Source organism: Botryllus schlosseri, chromosome 14 (genome assembly GCF_051294905.1).
Source record: "Botryllus schlosseri isolate E-star chromosome 14, Bs_hap1, whole genome shotgun sequence".
In the NCBI taxonomy this organism is placed as follows: Eukaryota; Metazoa; Chordata; class Ascidiacea; order Stolidobranchia; family Styelidae; genus Botryllus; species Botryllus schlosseri.
In genome coordinates, this window is record NC_137249.1 from 21,931,545 (window position 1) to 21,957,519 (window position 25,975).

General features: G+C 40.3%; 2 protein-coding genes across 7 annotated transcripts in view; one reads left to right on the forward strand and one right to left on the reverse strand.

The window, feature by feature from the left end:
• Window positions 1-25,975, reverse strand: part of LOC145456510 (uncharacterized) — a 487,292-nt gene that overhangs the window by 77,441 nt on the left and 383,876 nt on the right. The window lies entirely within an intron of this gene.
• The window catches only part of LOC145456513 (CCR4-NOT transcription complex subunit 6-like), a 105,295-nt gene continuing 87,966 nt past the window's right edge, over window positions 8,647-25,975 (forward strand). For 3 of the 6 annotated variants that reach the window (XR_013920624.1, XM_080334648.1, XM_080334650.1), the window contains exon 1: window positions 8,647-8,663. Coding sequence is in view for 1 of the 6 variants with exons in the window: in XM_080334647.1 (XP_080190773.1) it covers window positions 8,661-8,663 (3 nt within the window). In the remaining 5 variants the exon portion in view is untranslated. The remainder of the gene's footprint in view (window positions 8,664-25,975) is intronic. The other 3 variants (XM_080334649.1, XM_080334646.1, XM_080334647.1) reach the window with 2 other exon arrangements.

Genomic DNA, 25,975 nt, shown 5'->3' on the forward strand with positions numbered 1-25,975 from the left:
ATACTTGAGTACTGCAAATGTACAAGTACTTCGCTATGTTCTCCTTCCACGTAAAAAGTGACTAGGTTTTAGAGTACTTTATCGGTACTCGACAGTTTCAGTTTCAGATAAAATTTGGTAAGACTTTAAATTTTAAAGTAGTTTGAGCTTACGTTTGTATCACCTTGACAAGTAACATTATCAGACATGAAAATGATACTATCACCGAATATAGAAGTTAACACGCGTCAATGTGTTTCGGAATTCACGAGAAATTGCTTACTAAGAGAAGTATATTGTTGTATACACAATAGTGGAGAGAATATTTAAAATGTAGTAAGCAGGCCGATGGATATTCGTTTAGTTGTATAGGCATAAAAAACATTCCCGCGCGCTCTTAAACAAAACACTTCCTAACCCTACCACCTAATACTAAGACGCGCGCGGGAATGTTTTTTATGCCTATACAACTAAACGAATATCCATCGGCCTGCTTACTACATTTTAAATATTCTCTCCACTATTGTGTATACAACAATATACTTCTCTTAGTAAGCAATTTCTCGTGAATTCCGAAACACATTGACGCGTGTTAACTTCTATATTCGGTGATAGTATCATTTTCATGTCTGATAATGTTACTTGTCAAGGTGATACAAACGTAAGCTCAAACTACTTTAAAATTTAAAGTCTTACCAAATTTTATCTAAAACTGAAACTGTCGAGTACCGATAAAGTACTCTAAAACCTAGTCACTTTTTACGTGGAAGGAGAACATAGCGAAGTACTTGTACATTTGCAGTACTCAAGTATAGGTTTGGCCTGCTTGCGCTATACTTAATGAAGTGATTACCTATTTACACTGCATCTACTTCTATTTCAGAGTTTTTCGCTTTTTCGACCAAACTATACCTCAATACTTACTTTTTAACTAACTGGGAAATCATTACTTCTTGTACTTTAGTGGGACTTTACTGCTACAATTTACTTTTTTTCAGTGGATCACTGGTCTTGGTGAGTGTTGTCAGTTTCATCTATATCCTACGAAAAGCAACTTGAGTACTTCACGGGTTCGTATCATCGCAAATAATATATTCTAAATATGTTTAGATAGCGAGGAGTTGTAATTATAGGTGAAAGGGACAAATTTTATCTAAAACTGTAACTGTAAAGTAACGATAAAGTAGTCTAGAGTATTTTTTATGTTTATTCAGCTCAACGAATATCTTCATTTGGCCTGCTTACTACATTTTAAAGATTTTCTACGCTAGAAAAATCGCTGTAACATGATAAGTATATTATAATTAATCTTATCAGCGCGGCATAGTACATTCGAGTAAATTCATTAAATTAGCTTATGATTATGAAATTATTCGGTTTCCGAATTCTATCTAAAACTGAAACCGACGAGTATCGGTAAAAGCAGTCTTAAACCGTAGACACTTATTACGTGGAGGGAGGCGATATCGAAGTACTCGTGCATTTTGTACTACTCAAGTATAGGTTTTATCTGCTTGCACTAAACTTAATCAAGTGATTAACTATTTACACTGCATCTACTTCTATTTCAGAGTATTCGGTTTTCAGGTAAACTATACCTGCAATACTTACTTTTTAACTCACTCGGAAATCATCACGTCTTGTACTTTACTAGAAATTTACTGCTACTAAATGTTGAAATGTACTGTTTTCAGCGGTCTTGATGAGTTGTGCTAGTTTCATCTATATCCTACGACGCATTTTCTCGAGTGGGATGTTATAGGAAGCAAGACGAATCATTGTAAAAGTGTTGAAACTTAATTACATATGTAATTCCATCACTAAAGTTGATCACGCATAGGTACGTGCTACGCTCCCGCAAACAGATTCACGCGAAGTTGGTATAGAACTGCGTTAGTTTTAAAGGTGTTACATCATGAAATGTCTGACGAAATTTGGTATGGTGCATTGTTATTATGTCCTACAACCGCGTATCAACGTTCAAGGTGAGAATTTAATGTTTACCATGCTAATTCTGTTATTAAAATTGACTATGTATGGGTATATGCTATGTTCACGAAAAACAGATATGCGTAAAAGTTGGTATTCGACTGCGATAGTTTCAAAGGTGTTCCATCATCAGATGTGTGATGAAATTTAGCATGGTGAATTGCCATAATGTCCTATAACTACGTATCAAGTTTCTAGTTGGGAATCAATGTTAAGCATGGTAATTCCGTTATTAAAGTTGGCTATGTATGGGTAGGCTACGTGCTATACGCTCCCACAAAACAGATGTACGCAAAAAGTCGATGTAGAGCCGCGTTAGTTTTAAAGTTGTTCCATCATGAAATGTGTGATGGGATTTGGTATGGTGCATTGTTATAATCTCCTATAACCGCGTACCAACTTTCAAGGTGGGAATTCAATGTTTAACACGGTAATTCTGCTATTAAAATTGACTATGTATAGGTATATGCTATGTTCACGCAAAACAGATATGCGTAAAAGTTGGTACTCGACTGCGTTAGTTTTAAAGGTGTTCCATCATTAGATGTGTGATGAAATTTAGCATGGTGCATTGCCATAATGTTCTACAACTACGTATCAAGTTTCGAGTTGGGATTCAATGTTAAGCATGGTAATTCCGTTGTTAAAGTTAACTATGTATAGGTACGTGCTATACGCCCCCACGCAAAACAGATGTACGCAAAAAGTCGATGTAGAACCGCGTTAGTTTTAAAGTTGTTCCATTATTAAATGCGTGAGGAAATTTGGTATGCTGCATAATCACAATGTCCTACAACTACGTACCGAGTTTCAAGGTGAGGAGTCACATATTAGCATGATAATTCTGTTATTAAATCTGACTATGTATATGTACACGCTACCGAAAACAGATTTAGGCAAAAGTTGCTATAGAACTGCGTTAGTTTTAAAGTTGTTCCATCATGAAACGTGTGATGAAATTTGGTATGCAGCATAATCACAATGCCCTGGAGCTCATTTAGATACGTTTTTTAATTTAGTTATACATTCTAGTTGTTTTGATGTAAGGAGAAAATCATTCGATAACTCGATACAGCTACTTTAACACGCGTTGATGTAACTTTCCTCATTTGTATGCATGCTTAGCCTACGCGAAATTGGTTACCGAATTTTTCGATTAGTTTATATTCCGTCTTTTATTTAAAACTGAAACTGTTAAGTATTACTTAAAGTGTTATAAAATGTGAAAAAGTGTACAAGTAGAATTATTATTATGTCATGAACAAGTAGTTTACAAATTCATACGATTTTTCTTGTTGCGTTCCGGGATATAATGTAATTTTTCGCTCTTTTTTATTTTTTATTTTTTCAATAAAATTAGTATTCATTTTACAAAAAACGTCGTGTAAAGATAAAGTACTTGCAAAATTTGACATGGTGCATTGTCATAATGTCTTACAACTGCGTACCGAGTTTCAAGGTAGGGAATCGAATATTAACATGGTAATTCCGTTAATAAAGTTGACTATGTTTAGGTACGTGCTACGCCACGGAAAAACAGATTTAGTTAAAAGTCTGTATAGAACTGCGTTGGTTTTGAAGGTGTTACATCATGAAATGTCTGACGAAATTTGGTATGGTGCATTGTTATTATGTCCTACAACTGCGTACCAACGTTCAAGGTGAGAATTTAATGTTTAGCATGCTAATTCTGTTATTAAAATTGACTATGTATGGGTATATGCTATGTTCACGAAAAACAGATATGCGTAAAAGTCGGTATGCGACTGCGATAGTTTCCAAGGTGTTCCATCATTAGATGTGTGATGAAATTTAGCATGGTGCATAGCCATAATGCCCTACAACTACGTATCAAGTTTAGAGTTGGGATTCAATGCATGGTAATTCCGTTATTAAAGTTGGCTATGTATGGGTACGTGCTATACGCTCCCGCAAAACAGATGTACGCAAAAAGTCGATGTAGAGCCGCGTTAGTTTTAAAGTAGTTCCATCATGAAATGTCTGATGGGATTTGGTATGGTGCATTTTTATAATGTCCTATAACCGCGTACCAACTTTCAAGGTGGGAATTCAATGTTTAACACGGTAATTCTGCTATTTCAGAATGACTTATGGCAATGAAAAATAGCAAAAAATGCTCTATTATTCATTGAGCACGGTTCAAGAACCATGATTTTCCTGTACTTGCACAAGTTACAAACGCGCTATCGTAAATTAGTATATACTACTATAATGAAAACTCGGACGAAATCATGAATGCGTGGAACTTACCTTAAACATATATTGTGTACAAACAACTTTTTACAAGAACTATAAAATTCCACTCCAAGCGCTGCGACTTAGCTCAAGCGAACAAGTATTTCGGACTTTAGGAGTCAAATTGTCTTTCTTATGGTAAATTAACATAGGGAACGAAATTTAGTATGGTGCATTTTCATATTATCCTACAACTGCGTACCAAGATTCAGGGTGGGAATTTGATTATTAGCATGATAATTCCGTTATGAAAGCTTACTATGTATAGGTACGTGCTACGCTACCGAAAAACAGATTTATGCTAAAGTCTGTATCACCTTACATCAGTTGGTTCAATGTATGTACCGGGTTGTGAAAACTGTCGCTGTTTTGACTATGTGTCACAATCAATACTAAATACGAGAATTCGTTACTCCTCGAAACGCCGCAGTCAGACATCGTTAACAGCGATTCCGTGTATGGCAATCTTGAGTTCAATTGCGGTTTTGTGATGTTAACCAAGCGGCTGTGTTTCTGCGGTGTAAGACTGAATTCGTGTTGTTTCCCCGCAAGAGTGCGATGTCTATTTCACACCTAGAGCAATTATAAAACGCATCTTAGAAACTTTTGGTCTAGTTCATCCGCTTGCATTTCGAAACGGACCATCACGACAAGACTCTAACCCACCACATCCGTGGTTTCAGTTGATCATATCGAAGAATATCATGTCCATCCGTGTTACCACCCACAGATTTCGCCATCCTCGCACGGTAGTGCTAAGACACAGACAAGATGCGGTGGTGGAAATATTGAAAATGAGAAAGCAGACCTTGGTGTCATTTGATTTGGATAGCACCAACGAATATCCGTGAAAGGGTTGTAATCTCGGTGAAATAGTGTGCGACACATTTTTCCACAAGTCGAATGCATGACGGTTCATACTAAGACCATGTTACGGTCAAATATGTGTGTTTTTCTGTCTCCAAGTCAGCTACCCCCCACATTGAATGTACAGAGTCGGTGCATGTATGATTGGTAATTCCGTTATTAAAGTTGACTATGTATAGGTACGTGCTATACGCTCCCGCAAAACAGATGCACGCAAAAAGTCGATGTGGAGCCGCGTTAGTTTTAAAGTTGTTCCATTATGAAATGCGCGAGGAAATTTGGTATGCTGCATGATCACAATGTCCTACAACTACGTACCAAGTTTCAAGGTGAGGAGTCACATATTAGCATGGTAATTCTGTTATTAAAGCTGACTATGTATATGTACACGCTACCGAAAACAGATTTAGGTAAAAGTTGCTATAGAACTGCATTAGTTTTAAAGTTGTTCCATCATGAAATGTGCGATGAAATTTGGTATGCTGCATAATCGCAATGCCCTGGAGCTCATTTAGATACGTTTTTTAATGTAGTTACACATTCTAGTTGTTTTGATGTAAGGAATAAAATCATTCGATAACTCGATACAGCTAGTTAACACGCGTTGATGTGACTTTCCTCATTTGTATGCATAGCCTACGCGAAATTGGTTACCGAATTTTTCGATTATATTTATATTCCGTATTTTATTTAAAAATGAAACTGTTAAGTACTACATAAAGTGTTATAAAATGTGAAAAAGTGTACAAGTAGAATTATTATTATGTCATGAATAAGTAGTTTAAGTAAAATGTCATTCGGGCACGCCCAAATGTTTTATTTTTTTTTCGCAATACATAAGTCTGTCTTGCATTTAGTTACCAGCTCTGAAAGCAAGCAAAGTTTGTGGTGTTTGCGCAACATCGAAATTTGTACACTTCACGCTTATCTTATGTCGAAAACATAAGTCAGTTAACAATATTTCGAGTCATGGGTATGAATAATTTTTAGAAAACCTAAATATGCCGCATCCAAACTTCGTAAATTTTTTCGATTAGTTTTTTTTCGTTTCTATCTACTTTAAAAGACTCAGTGTGGAAGTTTCGAAACCTGCTTGAATTACAAGCTACATAATACAATTAGTTAACACGCGTTGATGTAACTTTCCTCATTTGTATGCATAGCCTATGCGAAATTGGTTACCGAATTTTTCGATTAGTTTATATTCCGAATATTATTTAAGTACTTGTTACAAAATATGAAAAGTACACAAGTAGAATTATTATTATGTCATGTATAAGTAGTTTACAAATTCATACGATTTATCTTGTTGCGTTCCGGGATAAAATGAGTAGTCTTCTTGCCTGCATGAAATAGGATGTTTTAGCTTCAAACTCAACGCATTAGCATGCCGAATTTGTAACCACAGCGAGATTCGAGTATTAAGCGAGGCTAGATAGTCTACCCTTAACAGAGAACTTGCATATACATTCAAATTTATGCGACTTCGGCTATATTGCCGGTTAACATTATAGCCGCGCACAGAACTCATTATTACGTTATTAGCTATTGGAGAAATCTCAACGTAATTCAATCTGCGTGCACAATCCACGTAAGCTAATGCTGCATCGAGAAATTATAGCTACATTTAGTTTAAATTGACACGAAAATACATTGATCTTACCTTGTCTGCCCCGCTGCGCACATCGCCGGCTTAGTGTTCGTGGTGGGTGATAAGTTTAATTTGCAAAATTAGTGTGTTCAAATCAGGCCTGTAGCCAACATAGTGATGTCGCATTAGCCCTAAATACACATAATAGAATATAAAGGAAAAGTATCATTTAACGTATAATGAATGTTATCTATTTCTCGGAAGCCAGTTATTATCAAAACATAGTGGTCAAAATTATCGCCGAGCAATACCGATTTGCGTAAATTCCGTTATGCGTCTGACTACGTTACTAGGGATTATGTAGTTAGTTAAGGAATTAGGAGTCCTATCTTCCCAATCGGTATGGAACAACATCAAAATCATCACAAAGCAATATCGACTTTTGCGTGAATTCTGCTATGCGTTTTACTACGGTAGTATGCGCACCTGCTTATAGGTGTCCAGACGTGGACTTTCTACTATATTCGCTCCTAACATTATAGCAGCACCCGACACAGCTTACATTATTACGTTATAAGACGCCGGCGGCGTTTCACTGTCGGTTTATTCACCCTTATTCTAGTGACATGAAAAGGACTGAATCGTATGAAATGTGGTCACTACAAGAATCGAGCGAAAGCGCTGTTTCAATCCGTCTTGCATCGGTCACGATTAGTTTTAATTTTCAACTAACTTGGTGTCTGTCGTTATATTCATTAGACTCGCTTTCATGCGGCTAATTTGGCCCTATCATTATAACGTCGGGGATCGCGTACCTGCTGCGAAGGTGTTCGTTTAATTATAGCGACGAGAACCGGGCCCTGCGGCTAGTCCGTTGGCATTTTAGTGCTGAGTTAAATACCCTTATACTCGGCATGCAAACATTATACGGGTAGCGGTTGTACTGCGAGCTGATAATAAGACTTAAAATGTGGAGACCTAGGAAATCGAAACCGCGATCTGCCTGCACTCAAAATCGCATTTTATATTATTCTAGGGATTATTAATATCAAGTCGCATTTAGGTAATTAATTTACACATAATAGAAAATCTGTCGATTCTAGCCAAGGTAAGTTTTGACGCGGCAATCATAAGTCGTAAAATGTGCAAACTGCAGAAACCGTAACTTGTACACATAAAATCAAGTTTAAAAAATATGGATGGATGATATTAGTCCTAAATACACATAATACAATATCTGAGAAAAGTATCAAGATGCGGCAATCAATGCAGCGATGATATAGCAATGGATGGATGATGTGGTACTATAGGCGTGGCGCTTGATGATGTGGCACAGATGACGTAGCTGATGAATGTACCCTTAGGGTATGAAAATGGGCGTGGCAATTAGGATGACGTGGCGCTCTCTGATTGGACGGCAACAATTTCAGGTACCCTTACTACTGACGTCGCGAAATTGAATGACATCGAATGTCTGCAAACATGCTGTACGTGGGTACGCGCGTCATTGATTATAACTTGAACATAACTATCAGAAGATATGTGTTAAGGCTTGAGTTATGAAAGGTGGGAAAGGTTTGAACCACATGAAATCGATGCCATTATAGCAGTGTTGGGATCAAGTCACTACCTTCGATTCACGAGTCATCTCGGGTCATTGAACATTTTGACTCTAGTCAAGTCAAGTCTATTAGTTCTTGAAGGCGACTCGAGTCAAGTCAAGTCACTCGATTATTGAAGGTTACTCGAGTCAAATCGAGTCAAGTCAAGTCACGAGTCAAGTGACAACTCAAGTCAAGTTGATTTTTCGAAATACGAGGCATAATTGCGTCGTTGCATTTTGATAGCTGTTTTCGAGTTGCCATTTATTTGAAATCGATGGACGAATATAGAGGTACACCTGCAAAAAAGGCTTCGTGTCGCTTACGCATATGTCGAACTGCTAAACTACCTAAGTAACGGTTTATTTGGTTGTATTATGGTAAGCATCTCGTAAGATGGCTTTCGTAAGATAGTCCTGCGAGATGCTTGCCTAGGCGACAGTAGCTCATTATGCTGTCACCCTGCAACCAGTACTCCAATCACCGGCACAAGTGTGGTGGAGGAGGGATCAGCGGCCACTGACGCCCCATCTAAAGCCTACTTATGCCAGCTCTCTGGAACCAGCAGGGCAGAGTTTTCCGACGGGCGTTCCGGTTTTTCCCGTAAAACCCCTGTTGGCCGCACCCTAAACAGAGAAACTAAGATGACGGGAGAAGGAAAACTGGTAGTAACCATGGGTTCTACGTGTCCAACGACACTAGTAGCCTAACCCTGTTTCACCGGAGGTGGCTACACTGAGGGGGGAGGTTGGCTGTGGCCACTCCGGACTCCTAACAAAAGTAACGGTGTATAGCCTCTAGCCAACAATTATAAGCCAAAATGGAGAATAGGAAACCTCAGAAACTTGAAACGAATTGATATGATGCAATGCACTAGCCCCCTACACATCGGTGAGATACAATTTAACCTGCGCCGATGGTTGACGAGTAATATAAACTTTTTTGCTTTAAAATTGTACGTTTCTTTGGTGAATTTTAAGCTAGGATTGTGTTTACATGCCTTCCGCAGATATGACCCCCCCCCCTGATAAGTGACGCTCACGAGTAGGGCTGAGAAAACCCAAGTACTTGAGTAATATGCTTCTAGTCAAGTCAAAGTTCAAATATGTACCTTTGTGCGATCACAAAGAATATAATGCCTGTTATCCATCACATAAAAGATACTCTGGTCTACCAATTTCATTGCACATGGTGACTATGTTGTGGGATGATCATGACTTCGGAAATAGGCTATTTCCTGTAAAGTTCGTAGCTTTAAGCTTTGTACTATATGTTTCGTATACCACGATACGGCCAGTCGGCCAACCAAGGTTTCAAGGCTTCAACAGCGAAAATTAGTATCGAAACTATAATTCTCGTTGAAAAATTACTTTTCAGTGGCGATGAGCGTATAAGTTCAATACTCGAAAAAATCGCCTTATTACTCGACTCGAATCATTAAAAATAATACTCGATTCATATTCGAGTACTCGAATCATTGTGCCCAGCCCTACTCACGAGACGATTTCGTTGGGCCTGTGACAGCCTCTCGATCAAATTGCTTCTAATCAGGAAAAAGTCAAGCCGAATTCAGCACAAGGCCGCTGGTGAAAATGTTTACCTTTTAAGCAAACATATGAGCTAACGCGAATAGAACATACCAAATTCATCGATTCAAATAAAGGCCATATAGCAAGCGGACTTGGTGATTTATTTTTCATCGTCAGCTGCTACCCGACCAGTAAAAAAACAGGCAAAATCTAGCTGTACTTTATCAAAGTGTAGTGCGGTCCGCATTCTACATAGTTCGGACGTGTCTGAATATGTTTGGCCAAATAATGCTCAGTCAATAAATAATTGTGAGGTAAAAAGCACTTTTTTAGTCACAGGCAACTTTTCCATAGGAGGAATTTTAGCTCAAATATCGGCCAAAGGGTTCCACGAGACGAAAAAGGATGAGAATCACTGACCTCGCTATATCGATTAAGAAGCTGGACTCTTCATCAATACGCTTGTCGGTATAGGCCTATACTTAACGGGAGGGGGGAGAACTTTCATTGGGGTGACTGCATGAATGGTCCATTCCTTGCAATTTCCATTTCAACGAAGTCGCAGTCACGACGATCGAAACAGCACGAGATCGACGTAACGAAAATGCATACTCCTACTCGACAAACTGTATTGAGCGAAAAGTAAGTAGGCCTAAGTCACAAAGTAAAGTGAAAATTGAATAATATATTCATATTGAAATGAACCGGAATATTTTCGGCTGACACTCGTCAGGGGCGATCGTCAGCGACTAGTAGAGAATTGAAAAGAACATTAACAATCATATCGCACAATATGGCGTCACCAACATGAAAGTTCGAATGAGAGAGCGTTCAATGCACTATTTTTAGATGGCATTGTATTTTTTGATGGAGTCGACTTTTATCAAAATACATCAGCCAATACTGTGTCAATCGTGTACCATCTAAAATAGTACATTGAACGCTCTCTTATTAGAAACTTAATGCTGGTGACGTCATATTTTGTATTACGATTGTTGATATAAAATGTCCTCTTCTATTCTCTACTTTTGTTGCCAGCGATGGTCAGTAACGAAGTACTTTTACTTTTTCGAAGTAATCAAGTAGTTTTTCTCTACTTCTGGTATTTACTCAAGTAGATCTGATTTTCGATACTCCTACTTCGTAATATTTTGCGATCAACTTACTTGCTTTTCGCCATTTTCAGTTTTTCACGTATAAGTAGTTTAATCCTCCAATCAGGATGATAGCCTGATGAATTTCGGGGCTGTTTTCAAGGACTATCAACATTTAATTTTCATAAAAGTTGAATGAAGCTGGTAATTTTCGTCGCGCTTCGCTCTCAGTAGATGCAAAGTAACCAATATGATTTCACGAAAGTATCTTTGAATATAATTTAGGTAGCGGGTTGGTGTGGTTCCGTTCACACCGCATTGTCGCCCTTATAGTCCTGTAGAATTTGGTCTAAAAATGGGTCAACCTAGAAAAAATTCTTATGAAGAGGTATTATATACTGTTGGAAAGATAATTTTACCAGCTTTTCAATGATAGGTTTTGTCACTTTTTTTACCTTGGGGAAAAAAGTTATGACCAAAAACGTGCCAAGAGGTAAAAATTGAAATTAGGGAAAAAATTAACATACAAATATGAACAGAAGGCTAAAAACTAATGAATTATCAACAGAAAAGCAGGATATAAATGCAAAAGGTATAAATGAAGATAAAAATATAATGATATATCTGTTTCAGGGAATAAGAGTGAGCAAGACAGGGGGTTGGGGGGAGGGGTGGCGCAAGTGGAGCTGTCGTTGTTCGTTATAACTCCATTATGTTATTGTTTACTTATTATGGTTTGTTCCATTTACCTTGCTTGTATTTTTAAATAGTGCTTAGTCAAAAAGAAACAGCAATTTGTGTTAGGTGTAGAAAAGGCTATCCTGACTGGGGATTCATTGTGTCATGTTGGAACTTATGTCTGCGAGAGTGATAGTACCACACATCCTTTAGGTTTAGACTAGGGTTGCATTTAAAACAAAAATCAATTAAAAACAAACATGTTTAAAACAAGATCCTAATTAAAAACATGTTTTTTATTGTTTTTTGTTTTTGATTTTAAGCCATTACGTCACGAAAATTCAATTTTGAAGTCATAATGGATCGAAATTACCCATTGAAAATATAGGTTAAATATAGCCCCATTTGACAAAAAAATATGTACTGCAACTGTTAAACCGACTAGTTTGCGGGTTCCAACCATTCCATACCGATATACGTCGGCTAAATTGGGTGGTAATTGTCCGTGTGCTCATACAACATGGTTTTGGTAAGTATTTACACAATTATGGTATAATTTTATAACTTGAAAAAATACAATATTGTTTTTTTAATAAGGCTTTTTTTTAAAATATGTTTTAACAAAGTGTTTTAAAACATCTTTTGTTTTAAATGCAACCGTACTTTGGATACTATAATTGGTCATGGTTTGAAAATGGCCATATTACGTACATCCACACATCATGCCGTAATTTTTTGAGAAACCATGCGAGATCCAAGAAACGTTTCTGGTGGCTTTATCGAAAATTAGTATTTCTTAACTGGCAAATAATTTTTCTCTGCGAAATGTTATTTGACCTGTGGGGTTCAGATTGCCACGATAGAATAATTAGACACGAGTCATTAAGGCAGCTATGGACAATTAGATAGGCTTATATTTATTTCGAAGTTCACGGTCAACATAAGGGCAATCCTTTTCGGCTAAGGTTTTCTCGCAGGCGACCTATTGGAACACTTTTCGGAGTACCATATTGGCAAATACTTCGTATGTTTTCGTGCATCGCGGCGTGGTAATGGTCGAATTCGAAATGCCTATTTTTTATTTTCTATAAATCAAGCTTTTTTCGTGGGGGAAGGGTACTCAATAATCAAGAATTTGGCAACATGAAATCATGTCCAGTGCGAAAAAAATTGAAAAGAGTTGCAAAAATTGTCAATAAGTGATGTATAGGCCTATAAATAGTTTATGTTCATTCACCGACATAATTTCGGGACCCCTTCGAGCTTGTGACCCCCATTTGGACGATTCGGGATGCGGCAGTTACGGTCCTGGTAAGAGGTCAAAGTCCGGTCGCTGTTTCCTGGTTGTGATTTTACTATTGGAAATATTTTGCGCTTCAATCACACATATATATATATGTATACATTTATTAATTGCATGTGGTATATTCGGGGTCAAATCAAGGTTGTTATAACCAGGGCTGTGGAGTCGGAGTCGGAGTCGGTGGAGTCGGAGTCGGAGTCTGGGTAATTTTCGCTTGATGGAGTCGGAGTCGGAGTCGGAGTCGTGAAAACTATAATTGCTGGAGTCGGAGTCGGAGTCGGAGTCGGTGGGAAAATACTCACTGGAGTCGGAGTCGGAGTTTGTGAGAATGACCCCTACTTCGACTCCGACTCCGACTCCAACTTCTCTATCATGAAAACATTTGCTTTCAAAGAATTTTCAATAGAATTTTTATGTACCACCAATCACTGTTATTAATAACCATACAGATCAGGTGCGGCCAGCCCGTGGCACGCAGGCCATATTTAGCACACGAGAAGGTTAGGTGTGGCTTGCGAGGTAATTCTCGAAATTATTTATGACATCAGGTACAATTGCAAGGCCAACCAAAATTTGATTAGCATGACCGCGAAATTTGATGATGACTAAAACAACAGTTCTGACGCATTGACGTATCCAAGGGCTAGCAACATTTATCCCAGATCTTCCTATATGACCATGAAGTAGAATATTTGATAGCAGATTTATTTGACTTGAAATTTTTCTCGGTACTTCGCATGATTCATTGTCACTAGATTTCTTGCATTCAGTATTTGAGCCCCCTTCTGAAAATTATAAATACATATTATTCACAGAATTGAGTCTAACTATATTTGCAATTAGAAGATAACTAGTCTTTCAACATGCGGCTTCGCTTGTGCACTCGCAGCGAGATCGTTGACAAAACATTTGCGCAAAATGATAGAGGTATTGTCCTTGTTATTGACACAATCAGTCCCTCACAGAGACTGATACAACTCGACGGCGAGTTGGACTGGAGCAATCGTTGCGAGTAATGACTGACTCAGTATGATTAACTGACTGCATATAGTCCAGACACAATAAGTTCCCCTTTGTGTGTATTGTAGAATGACGATCAAACAACCCAGACTATAGCATATCGTTAAAAATTACGTTGGCAAATACTCTAAATATGAGATCACAATAGTGACAGTTAGAATCAAGAACGACAAAAGACCCTGTTTACATTACGGCGACTATGGAAAGACTGAACATGTGCAACTACACTTGCCCTCATGCGGCGAGGCGATCATGTGTGACGTTATCATAGATACGGTCTGAAAACCAACGTGACATAGCCGCCCCCGTGGCGAAACATAATTGCAAAAGGCAGTTATCGTTGAGACACAGGAATAAATGAAGGAACGGAGGTTTTCAGATAATGAAGACAATCGGGGGGTGAAGAAATATACAAACCAGCAACAATGTACAGAAAGCTAATACAGCATCAGCAAGCGACGGCAATGTACAGAAAAGGTGCATCATGAGTAACTGCGATGTAAAATTGGCAAGATCAAGAAAGCATGCAATATGAAAGTGGAGGTTATTCCAGTTCAAGACGACACAATTTCCGGATGTCGCGACTATAAGTACCAATGGGCGTACGTACTGTAACTTTACGCACCAATCCGTGCTTATCAGGGAAGACCTCCTCAACAATAGCCTTGGGCCACTTGCCGCGGGGCGCATTTGAGTCAGACATGAGGACTACATCTCCTACTTTGAAGTTAGGCGTTTGGTCAAGCCACTTGGAGCGAGATTGCAACAATGGTAGGTACTCTTTTAACCACCTTTCCCAAAAGAGATCGAGTTTGCGCTGGACACAACGCCAATTTTTGGAATAGTCATCTGCTTTGCAGAATTTGTGAGTTGGGACAGAGGGGTCAAGCCTTCCAAGAATTATTGAATTGGGAGTCAGACACGGTAAATCTCCTGTGTCATCGGAAAGTGGCGTCAATGGCCTATCGTTTAAAATACGAGCGACTCCATAAAACAGTGCAGATAATGTGTTATCGTGAAATACTGCATTGTGATTCAGAGCATAAAGAACACGTTTGCACAGGGCTACTACTCGCTCGACGCAGCCATTGAAGTGCGGGGCGAGACTGGGTGAAAAGTGCCATTGGATGCCTCTGTCGGCTAGGGACGAGGCCACTTGCTTTGAGTTTAGATTACCGACAGCCTTCGCAAGTTCTTTTTGCGCACCAACAAAGGTTGTAGCGTTGTCACTGAAAATGTGGGCTGGCCTGCCCCGGATGTCACAGAATTTGAAAAATGCCATCAGAAAGGCTGATGTTTCTAGGGATTCGACCACTTCTAAGTGGACAGCACGGGTACATAGGCAGGTGAATACGCAGCCGTAGCGCTTGAGCTCGGTGCGATTGCGTCGGCAGGACAACGGACCAAAATAATCAACCATTGTGTAATTGAAAACATTTTTGTGTGGCGTGAGGCGGTAATGCGGGAGGTCGGCCATGTATTGGGAGCCTAGAGTCGCTTGTCGACATTGACAGAATATACATTTGTTGAGCACTTTGCGAATGGAAGTCTGGCCTCTCATGATCCAGAATTTTTCTCGAATTAGGGACAGAACTTGTAGCGTGCCACAATGGCCATTCGTGACATGGTAGTGGCGAATAATCAAGCGAGTGACATGGTGCCCGGAAGGCAATATCATAGGATTTTTTGCATCCTCCGGGAGCTGAGAGCGATTTAGTCGGCCTTTTACACGCATAACCCCATTTGAAACGTACGGTATCAATTTAGCCAAAGAATTGGGAACAAGCTTTTTGTTAACAAGAAAATGATCGGCGGCGCGCGCGTTGTCATGAAACGGTTTGGTGGCACCAGGGAACGACTCGCTTTGCACGAGTCTAACAATTTCTCTTGTAGCTTCCTCCAGCTCATCGACGGTGAGGAAACCAGTGCGCGGTGCGAGCAGCGGGTCTCCAGACGGGCCTTTTGTCTTCTTGCGCAGCACAGAACGTAGTCGTAAGATCCAGGCGGTCGAGCGGACGAGTTTCGCGAAAGAGGAGAAACTGTTCAGGTAGTCGTTCAGCGATCTCGTTGTAGGTGTTACGTCTATCGAAAACACTGGTTCGATTTTTGTTGCGGAACGGTGAGCTTTGTTGTGTCCAGGCCATGAGTCGGCAGACTGGAGCAAGAAGTCGGGGCCTGCGAACCACATTCTTGCGAGCTGCCAACGATGAGGCATTACGCCACGTGAGCCGATATCTGCTGGATTGTTGGCGGAGGCAACATGCTGCCATTGATCGACTCGCGACAGAGCACGAATCTTGAGCAGTCGTTGATGTACAAAAGTGTCGAATCGGGCTGAAGTGCTCCTGATGCTTTGGAGCACCGAGGTACTGTCGGTCCAGTAGTGAACAGTGTCGATATTGTAGTCAACATCTTTTATAACGTCTCGGGCGAGCTTGATGCAGGTTACGGCGGCCGTGAGTTCCAGTCTGGGAATGCTGGGAGCATTCTGCGGCACGACTCTGGAGATGCCTCTGACAAACGACACGTGGACGTTGCCGTCAGAGTCCTCGAAACGAAAATAGCAACAGGCTGCGTAGCCGGATTTACTAGCATCAGCAAAAGAATGTAGTTGAATGTTCACAGGCGAGAATCCTGGTGGTTTATAACACCTGGGAAATGAAAGCTTTTCGAGTTCCGGAAGCGAGTTGACCCATTTGGTCCACTTCGCACTGAAGCTCTCGTCGATCGGCGTGTCCCAATCTAGGTCGAGACGAGAAATTTCCTGTAGGAGTGCCCTTGCTGGTAACAGGAACGGGCTCAGGTATCCGAAAGGAGTATAGATCTGAGCGATTTGACTTGCGATGCCTCTGCGAGTGAAAGGCTTAGGTACGATGTTAGTGCGTGCACGGAGTGTGTCTTCATTCATGTTCCAGATAACACCCAACGTTCGCTCGTTATCTGAATTCGCGAAGTCGAGATCAACCAGATTGGAAGCGCGGGCTTCTCCAGGAATCCGGGACATAATCGCAGGACTACCGCTGGCAAATTTCGTCAGATTGAATCCGTAATGTGCGAAAAGCGTTCGCAGTTCTTCGACGGTCTTGATAGAGGTCTCGAGATCATCTGACGAATGGAGTATGTCATCGACATACGTGTTCCGCAAGATACAGTCGAGAGTAGGCTTGGCGGCGCTCGTGCCGTTTTGTAAGACTATCTGTCGTAGACAGAATTGAGCAACACAGGGAGAGGACGTGCTTCCGAATACGTGAGATGTCATCTGGTAATCGGTTGCTCTACCATCTAGTTTGCTGTCAGCGAACCAGAGGAATCGCAAGCTGTCCGAGTCTTCTGGATAGGTTTGTATTCTCGAGAACATCTGTGCGAGGTCTGCAACCCAAGGGTGCCTGCCCATACGGAAACGGCATAGGACCCCGATGAGAGAAGAATTCACGTCAGGGCCACTGAGCAGTTGGCTATTTAGACTAATACCGGAGAATTTGCGGCTTGCGTCGAAGACTATTCGCATCTTTTGTTGTCGGGTGTGAAAATGGACGAGGTAGAACGTTCGATCGGAGGAAGGCAGCAAGTCTGGCGGAACAACTTGAGCGTACCCTCGAGATAGATACTCGTCGATTTTTTCTTTGTACTTTCGAAAGAACTCTGGATCTTTCGCGAATTTCAAGCGCTGGGATTCGAGCGATTTCTCAGCAGCTGCTCTGTTGCACGGGAGCTTCACGTCTTTCGTCCGCCACGGAAGGCCTACCTGGAAACGACCGTTCAGTATGCGTGACGTATCTTTCATTACGGCGAGCGCGCGCTCATCGTCGATCGAATGTTGAGTTTCGTAGGGGTCAACCCAAATGTCCGAAAAATCAGCGTTACAGCTAGAACACAATGGCAATGTACGCGAATCAAAATGCTTAGACATACGTGTATCAACGTGTACGAAATTAATATCGATAAAATTGGCACTATTAGGCTCGGAATCGGAGCTCGCCATGGTATAATCTGAGCCCCCCAGACACCAACCAAAGACCGAAAGCTCGGCCCCGGGCAAGCCATTCTGAGGCTTGATAACTTCAGTGCTGGGGTAGCGCATTAGGAAATCTTTCCCAATGACCAAGTCGACATCATTTGTGTCGGAAACCGGTATATTAATGTGGCTGAGGTGAGTGCATTTAGAAATGGTATCAACATTTGGAGAGTGATTGAACACATCAGGAAAGTGGGGAGAGGCAAGCACCTCATTTAAATCAATCACCGTGCTCTGATCAAGGTGTGTGTATAGGTATGTTCACTGATACCGTCGATTTTGTTATGTCTAAACGTCGAATAATCTTGTCCTTGCCAAATGAGCCCAGTGGTATACAGATGCGACCCCCAATGTATGTTAGCAACATATTTATTGATATAATTCAGTCATTATCTTGCAAAAAAATTTCGCGGTTCGCGCGACCAGGGACTGATTGCGCAATGCACAGTTGCATGACATATTGTTATCAATTTTAGAGCGTATTTATATAAGTCTTGTTTGCAATGTTACCTAATTCGGTTCGCTCCTATCGGACGACTGAAAAAGGGTTATCAACATTCCAGTAGCCCGCGCAATGATTCGTAAATCTCATGTGTCCCTTTTGGCCGAAAAAGTTGCCCATCCCTGATATAGATAAAATTAGACATTACTTGCAAATTACAACTCAGTTGCACAAGAGAAGAAAATCGCAATATGCGTTTTCACGATGCAGTCAAAATTGATGCAATTTTTGGAATTATACCATGATACTGTGACCGCGCAAATGCATCGGCTGGTTTTGTAAAATTGTGAAAATTATGTAAATATGATCAAACGATGCTCCCCACTTGACAAAATTAAAAATATTTGTAGTGTAGCTTAGCTGTTTGGGCCGAACAAATGATTAAGAAAGACTGCACGTCTCAATCCTTGAATGCTTGATTAAGTACACGTAGACTAGACATAGGCTATGGTCTTTGACTACTTAACTAAATTCCATTTATGACCAATGTCTGTTTGTAGTAAGAGTGCGTGTGCGTGGTAAAGTAGTAAGAGTGCGTGTGCGTGGAAATCAGGATAGTGTGGAATGACAAAATTTGTAAGTTCAATCTCTTTATTAGTTGCTGACTCATACACAAGAGCTACACTTGGATGTTCTATCTACATTTTTATTATACATGATTGGATTGGATATCTGCCATATTTGAATGATTCATACATTTCGGGATATTAGAGAGTCCATGTTATAAAAACTTGAAAAAGGAAGGATATTTAGCAAATCTTTTTTTCATGTTAATTGCATAGTGGATAATTCGAGCTGTTCCACAATGAAACAATTTAGCATGCCACCGTTAATCATATGTTTGCATGTGTTCAATGGTTGTATTATAGTCATTCAACCGAAAATGTGGCATATAATTTGCGAAGTAAATTGGTAATAATGCTGGAGTCGGAGTCGGGAGTCGGAGTCGGTACGTTCAAAGACCCAGGAGTCGGAGTCGGAGTCGGAGTCGGTACGTTTAAAGACTCAGGAGTCGGAGTCGGAGTCGGAGTCGGTGTATTGAAAATGTGTGGTGTCGGAGTCGGAGCCGGAGTCGGTGGTAAAATTTACCGACTCCACAGCCCTGGTTATAACAGCCATCGGGGAAGGGTTCATACCATGTGCTTCGAATCAGATGTATGCAATCCGAATTCCCATCTGTGATTGGCAATACCGGAAATTAATTGTATTGGGTTTTGTTTTAGTGCTTTGTGTGACTAGTAAATCAACTGAGTATGTCATGGAGATATCTGCCCATCTTGAATTTGGTACTGCACCCAGTTATTAATTTTAACACGAGTGTATTCCAAACAAAGGTCCGCTCCGCGACGATGTTGGCTGTATATGATTTCATAAATGTAGTAGCCTTAACAGCCCCTAAAGCACGGTAACTGAATATATTTTCGGATATTCTAGCAATGGGTATTGTGTCGTTTGCCGACAAGATACATGTTGCGATTTCGTATGTATCCACCTCCGACTAACTGTCGAAAGTATGCGACCACCCTCCCCCCGACCAAATATACCTACTTGGTGATTTCTGCCACTTGAAGTAGTTTCACGTGTCTTAGAAATTATTATTTATACTGTTAATTGAGTAGAAGATATAGGAAGTTACCTGTACTACTTGAGTAACAACGCCAATCACTTCTACAAACTCTAGTTCAGTGGTTCTCAACCGGGGGTCGGGGTCCGCGAAGCCACTAAATTTACAAAATAGTTGATAACCTAATTTATATTTTTCAAATTAGGAAAATCACGTGGAAGTTTTGCTTCATTACAGGATCAACAGGATGGCCGTATGAGATGGAATATCCTGCATGCTGTGTGGACTCCTTTTAGTTGCTAAACTGCCAATAGCCCACTGATAATCCGTTTTCTCCAGTGATATCGGCGTATAACCATTTTCCCTAATAACTTCAAGATGAGCTGCTAGATATAAATTAACATGCTTGAAGTTATATGTTCAATAAAAAAAAAATTGTTTGTCAATTTTGGCGTCATCATTGTTGCGACCAGGGCTTTGGAGCAGCCGTAAATTTAAACTGCTCCAGCTCCGGCTCCGGAGCTTTCTTCTATCATACATTAGCTCCGGCTCCAGCTCCGGAGCCGCATTATTACCACTGCTCCGGCTCCAGCTCCGGCTCCGGCTCTGAAATTATCGAATGGGCCTGTCTGTATCAGGGATGGCGAACCCGCGGGCCACATTATTATATTATCGAAAATGAATTTCTCAGATTGTGAACTTGCAATGCCAACCAAAAATTACAAGTCTGGCTGTGACACTTGGGATGTTGATGACTAAAATATCAGTTCCGACGCATTGGCAGGTCCAGGGTCCAGTCAAATTTTCAGTAAATCGTCGTACATTACAATTAACTAAAATAGTAGTGAAATTTTTCTTCACGCTTCGCGTGTTTAATTGTTACACGATTTCTGGCTTGGTAGCCTACCCCCTACTGCAAATGAAAAAAACGCCTAATTTACCGGATTGAGTCTCACTGTATTCGCGTTTGCGCTCGCATAAAGATCGTCGACGTTGAAATGTAGGCAAAAAATGATTGTCGCATATTATCGGAGACCTTCGATATCGATGTGACCAGACGCCGAATAGTCGTGTCCTTGCAAACTGAGCCTATAGCTGGTGCTATACTATACAGTAGACCCGCAATATACTCAAGTAATAATATCATTGACCTAGTTTATATATAAACTTTGTAAATTTTTCCCGCTTGGCGCAGCTAGTGGACCGCGCACTCGTTCGTCAATTGCATTTGCCCCTTTAGCCGAAAAGCTTGACCCTCCCTGGTCCATGTAGATTACTAATCTACCCATATGTTGGTTATCTATAGCAATCTAGAGTGAGTCAGTCAGCCGTCAGTAACATCCGATGTAGCAACGAAGACATAGGTGCCGCTGTGCCGGCTTGTGAAGTCATAATGAATACTTGTCAATTGTCGATAACATCATAGTTGCACTATAGTTGCACTAGAACGCACTTTATTCCATGCCATTGCTGTGCACAGCATTAAAATTCAGGCCGGCTGCTCAATTATGATAAATCAGCAGATGTGGTTGTTGCATATATAACGTCATCTTATGAAATAGGTCGGAGCCGGAGCTACTCCTCAAATAACGGGCTCCAGCTGCGGCTCCGGCTAAATTTTATATAGAGCTCCGGCTCCGGCTCCAGCTCCGGTGAAAATGCATGGCTCCGGGGCTCCGGCTCCGGGCTCCGACTCCGGCTCCAAAGCCCTGGTTGCGACCACACCTAAATGTGTCACCAGATGCGTTATACCTTATTGTTACATTCGCCACCACATTTCTTTGTCTAGATGGATTTTCAACACTCGTTGATATGAAATCGAAGGCGCAGATTTTAAAGACACGACCACTAATTTCAAAAAGTGCAGTTGGAGCTTTGAAATAATAAAAGTCAACCCTATTTCTACATAAATAGAATGCTGTTATTTTCAAGAAAAGTAATTTTGTTGCTGTTTATCACTAGCCCACAGTTATCATTTGCACAAGACAGATGACGATTGTACGATAATTGAGCTAAATCTGAACTAAAACTTCGGGGGGAAGGGGGCCCGCGGGGGTCCGTAACAGTCCAAAAGGTGTCTGCAAATACAAAAAAGTTGAGAACCACTGCTCAAGTTCATAGTAAAATATTACGACAAATCAGAAACCGCCAAAAATGTTGAGCTTTTTATAAATAGAACTGGCGTTTAATATTGCAAAACACAAACAAAAAGCATCGATACCCATTTAAAAACATCTCTGCTTCTGTTCGAGTATGATATTTGGTGTTTTTTTTTAATTTGTTGACCATTGTAATTTTATGGATCGAAAAGAGCTTCTGATTAAACGATGATGGGGAATCACTGTATTTAAGTTCACCGAAAACTCACTCATTCTGTATTACAACAACCCAGGTTTCATGATAGATGATTTCAATACCAATATTTGATCTGTTGCTATTGTACGCTAACCGTGATGTCACTAACGAAAGCTGAAATTTGATTAATTTATGAAAATGTGAAAATTTAATACGGAAAAAAATCTGACGTGATGGAGACATTATTAGCACAGAATCGAATTCAGCAACCATAAATTAGCCTAAAATCAATCATTAAAATTTTTGACGCAATTTTTTCGACATTTGTAAACCAGTGTTATCTCCGTCTCGGTCAACTTTCACCCCCTTAACGTATGATAAATGCCCCTTAATAAAGTCCCGTTTCGTTTTTTGCTGCTCGATTGTTAGTTTGCTTTGCTGAGAGTCATATTCCAGTTCATGGTGTTGTATTCTGTCACGAAGGTATCGCATTTTAGCTTATAATTGTATTTTATTATTAGTCAAAATAGTGTTTTATCCCGTGGCACGTTTTTGGTCATAACTTTTTTCCCCAAGGTAAAAAAATGACAAAACCCATCATTGAAAATCTGATAAAATTATCTGTCTAACAGTATATAATACGTCTTTATAAGAATTTTTCCTAGGTTGACCGAAAATTCTACAGGACTATTAGCCCATATGAAATATTTCATCACAGTATATATGACTGATCATAACGTTTGAAACTTATGTTTCTCAATCTGTCATATACTTATCATATCGTAATCTAGCAGTCCATGCCGTGCCCTAATTTGGAAAAGTGGACTCCGACTTATTTTTAGATTGAGGGCTGTTTTAGCATGCCACCGTTGAAACTTTCTGGACTATAGACGTGAAATACATTTTCGCTTTTAGAAGTAATATTTATATTTCACTTTCAATTCCCAGTATCATATAAGGGAGATGTGGTACCGATGGATCACTGGGACCGAAAATACTTGAAAATTCTCTGTGATAATTCCATGATTACACTCCGTGAACTTGTCTACAATTGCATGTTGGCAAAATCTTTCCTCACATACAAAAAAATTCGACGTGCGCGACCTATGGGGTCTCTCACAGATGTTTTTTGTTTTGGGGGGTGTAAACTAAATTTAGATCGACATATACATTTTTCATTGTAATCGTCAACACAAACAAACCAGCAATCATTTTTATTGTGAATTCTAGGGATTGTATCAGGCTATATAATGGCACCTATTATTTTTTTCAATACCTTCCTTGAGTGGAATTTTTTTCGATTCTTGTATAACATTCGTAGGGTGGGGACCGATGATACAATAGCCAAATCAAGCAAAATAATCAAGCATACTAATCATGAAACAAATGAAACATGCCTACGTACAGAAAGTCTTTATGTAATAATTGCATATGATGTTTTATCGCTATAACGAGGTATTTGGAAGTCACACTGTCGATTTTCGGGCAATATGTATGTACCGTCAAATTTATAAGTTCGAGCCGAAATCGAAACGTGATTTTATGACAACATTTGAGTTAATATTTTTTCCATTTTTTGACGGTTGCGACCTAACATTCATCTTTGGCTTGCTGCAGCTTAGATTATAATACTGAACAGGAGAAGTTGTCACATCTGAGTTTTTTAGGGTACATGTGTCATAGGTCCTCGGGTCGTGTGCCATCGGACCCACCGGGTGGGGACCGATGATACGTTCGAGCAACAAATTTTTAATGTCCATTAATATTTTTTGAAAATACGGATATTCATGTATATGTGCGCAATGGGTGGAGCTTGTATTAAAGTGCTGAGCCAGCAAAAGATCTGCTGTTTTCGGCTGAACATTTTAGGGCCAACGATCATTTTCCAATTTTTGATCCATTGGTACCACATCTCCCCTACTTTGAGTTCCAATTAATATCAGTTCTTAATAACATAGATGTTGGAGTATAAAGTCAAGTGTAGTAATGCCTTTAACTTCCGGAAATGATGCTACACAATATGGCATTTTTACCATCCACCATATTTTGTATTCACGTTTACTAATCGCGCAAAGTGTTTACATCGTATCTAATGCAACTTCTCCGTATTGCTATTCGATTAAACTACGGGCCCTATAACATGGCGGAGTGCGCCATACCATGATATTTTCTAAAACGTGCTTTTCGATTAAACAGAGGATTAGTATCGCATTTCCATATCAATACCAGACATGGGGTGATTACTTTATGAATGTAATCGATTGCGATTACGATTACTTCGGTATCACGCGATTACGATTACGATTACGATTACAGCAAAATCATGAAGTAGTCGATTACGATTACGATTACATTGAAAAAGTAATCACGATTACTCACGATTACATTTGTTTTTCTTAGGACTTTAATCTTAAATGATACATGGGAAGACAATACAAGGATTGCGATGAAAAGGCTTAATGAGATATCAACTTTCTTCATACATCATGCGTCATTTGCTTATTACGTCATAATATATCAATTGTCCAACTTTATAGTGGATGCTTTATCGCATCCAACGATTTGCATTATTGCCAGGTCTTTACCTTCACCAACGCGGACCAAATGAGTCGCCCGCGGTCGCTGTAGTAGTGGTGGCTTTTGGGGTGGGCGAGGTGGGCGGTCGCCGGGGGAGGGCTGGTCGAAGGGCTTCCCTACTCCCCTATTTAGATTATGCGCTTTTTTTAAGGATAATAACGAATAAACATGGAAATCCGTGTAAAGCAAGAATAGGATTCCGTACAGACGTGTCAATCATCATCAAATCTCTGCATTTGTTAGAAAAGTACCATATCCCGATAATCATCACGTCTCTGCATGCGGTAGAATTACTTAGATTTATTGTAGTCTATCTTTGCACACAAGAAAAAATAGACATGGCCGAATTCAGCACCTCGCCAAACCTTGATAGATAGATAACAATAACAGATGCGAAAGGGGGGTCTGGGGGGCGAAGCCCCCCACGAGTGACGGATAGATACTTATAGGGGCCCCCGGGTAAGTCTAGCCCCCCGTTCGTATGGCCACCACTGCGCTGTTGCAAATATCCAAATGAGAGATTTGAAAGTTGAAGCTCGTTTCATATGAGCAGCAGTTAAACATGGGTCGGCCGACGCCAAGGAACATACGAACGCAGTCGCTCGGGGCATTGCTTGTCTTCGCCCACGCGGCGGCTCAACGGGAATCTATAGTTAATATTCCCGAGTCTAGGCGCGGAGATTGGCGCTTCTGCGCGCACTGCAGCAACGCAACTGAGCTTGGAGGAGCTGGTGTGAGTCCCTACGAGTGAGCGTTTTTTTTCTTGGTAAGGGGTGGAAACCCGGCGGATAAACGACGGGAGTACGTGGTAACCCGTCGGTCGTCGCAATAATCAGTACACACTACACAAGAAGTAGCTTTTTGTTTCAAAACAGTTGATGACCCCCGCTCCAGTAGATAGCTGGGTTTGAAATTCATACCTCTTCCCCTCAAGAAAAAACATACATAGGCTATATTTTATGGGAACAGGCATTTCGGAGCCGGTCATTACCGCGCCACGATCCCACAACACACCAAAAGACATATGCAGTTTCGGCCAACACGCAACTCCACGGGATGTGATACCAATGAAATAACTTGACCGAAACTTAGGGTATTGGTCCATTGTCAATAGC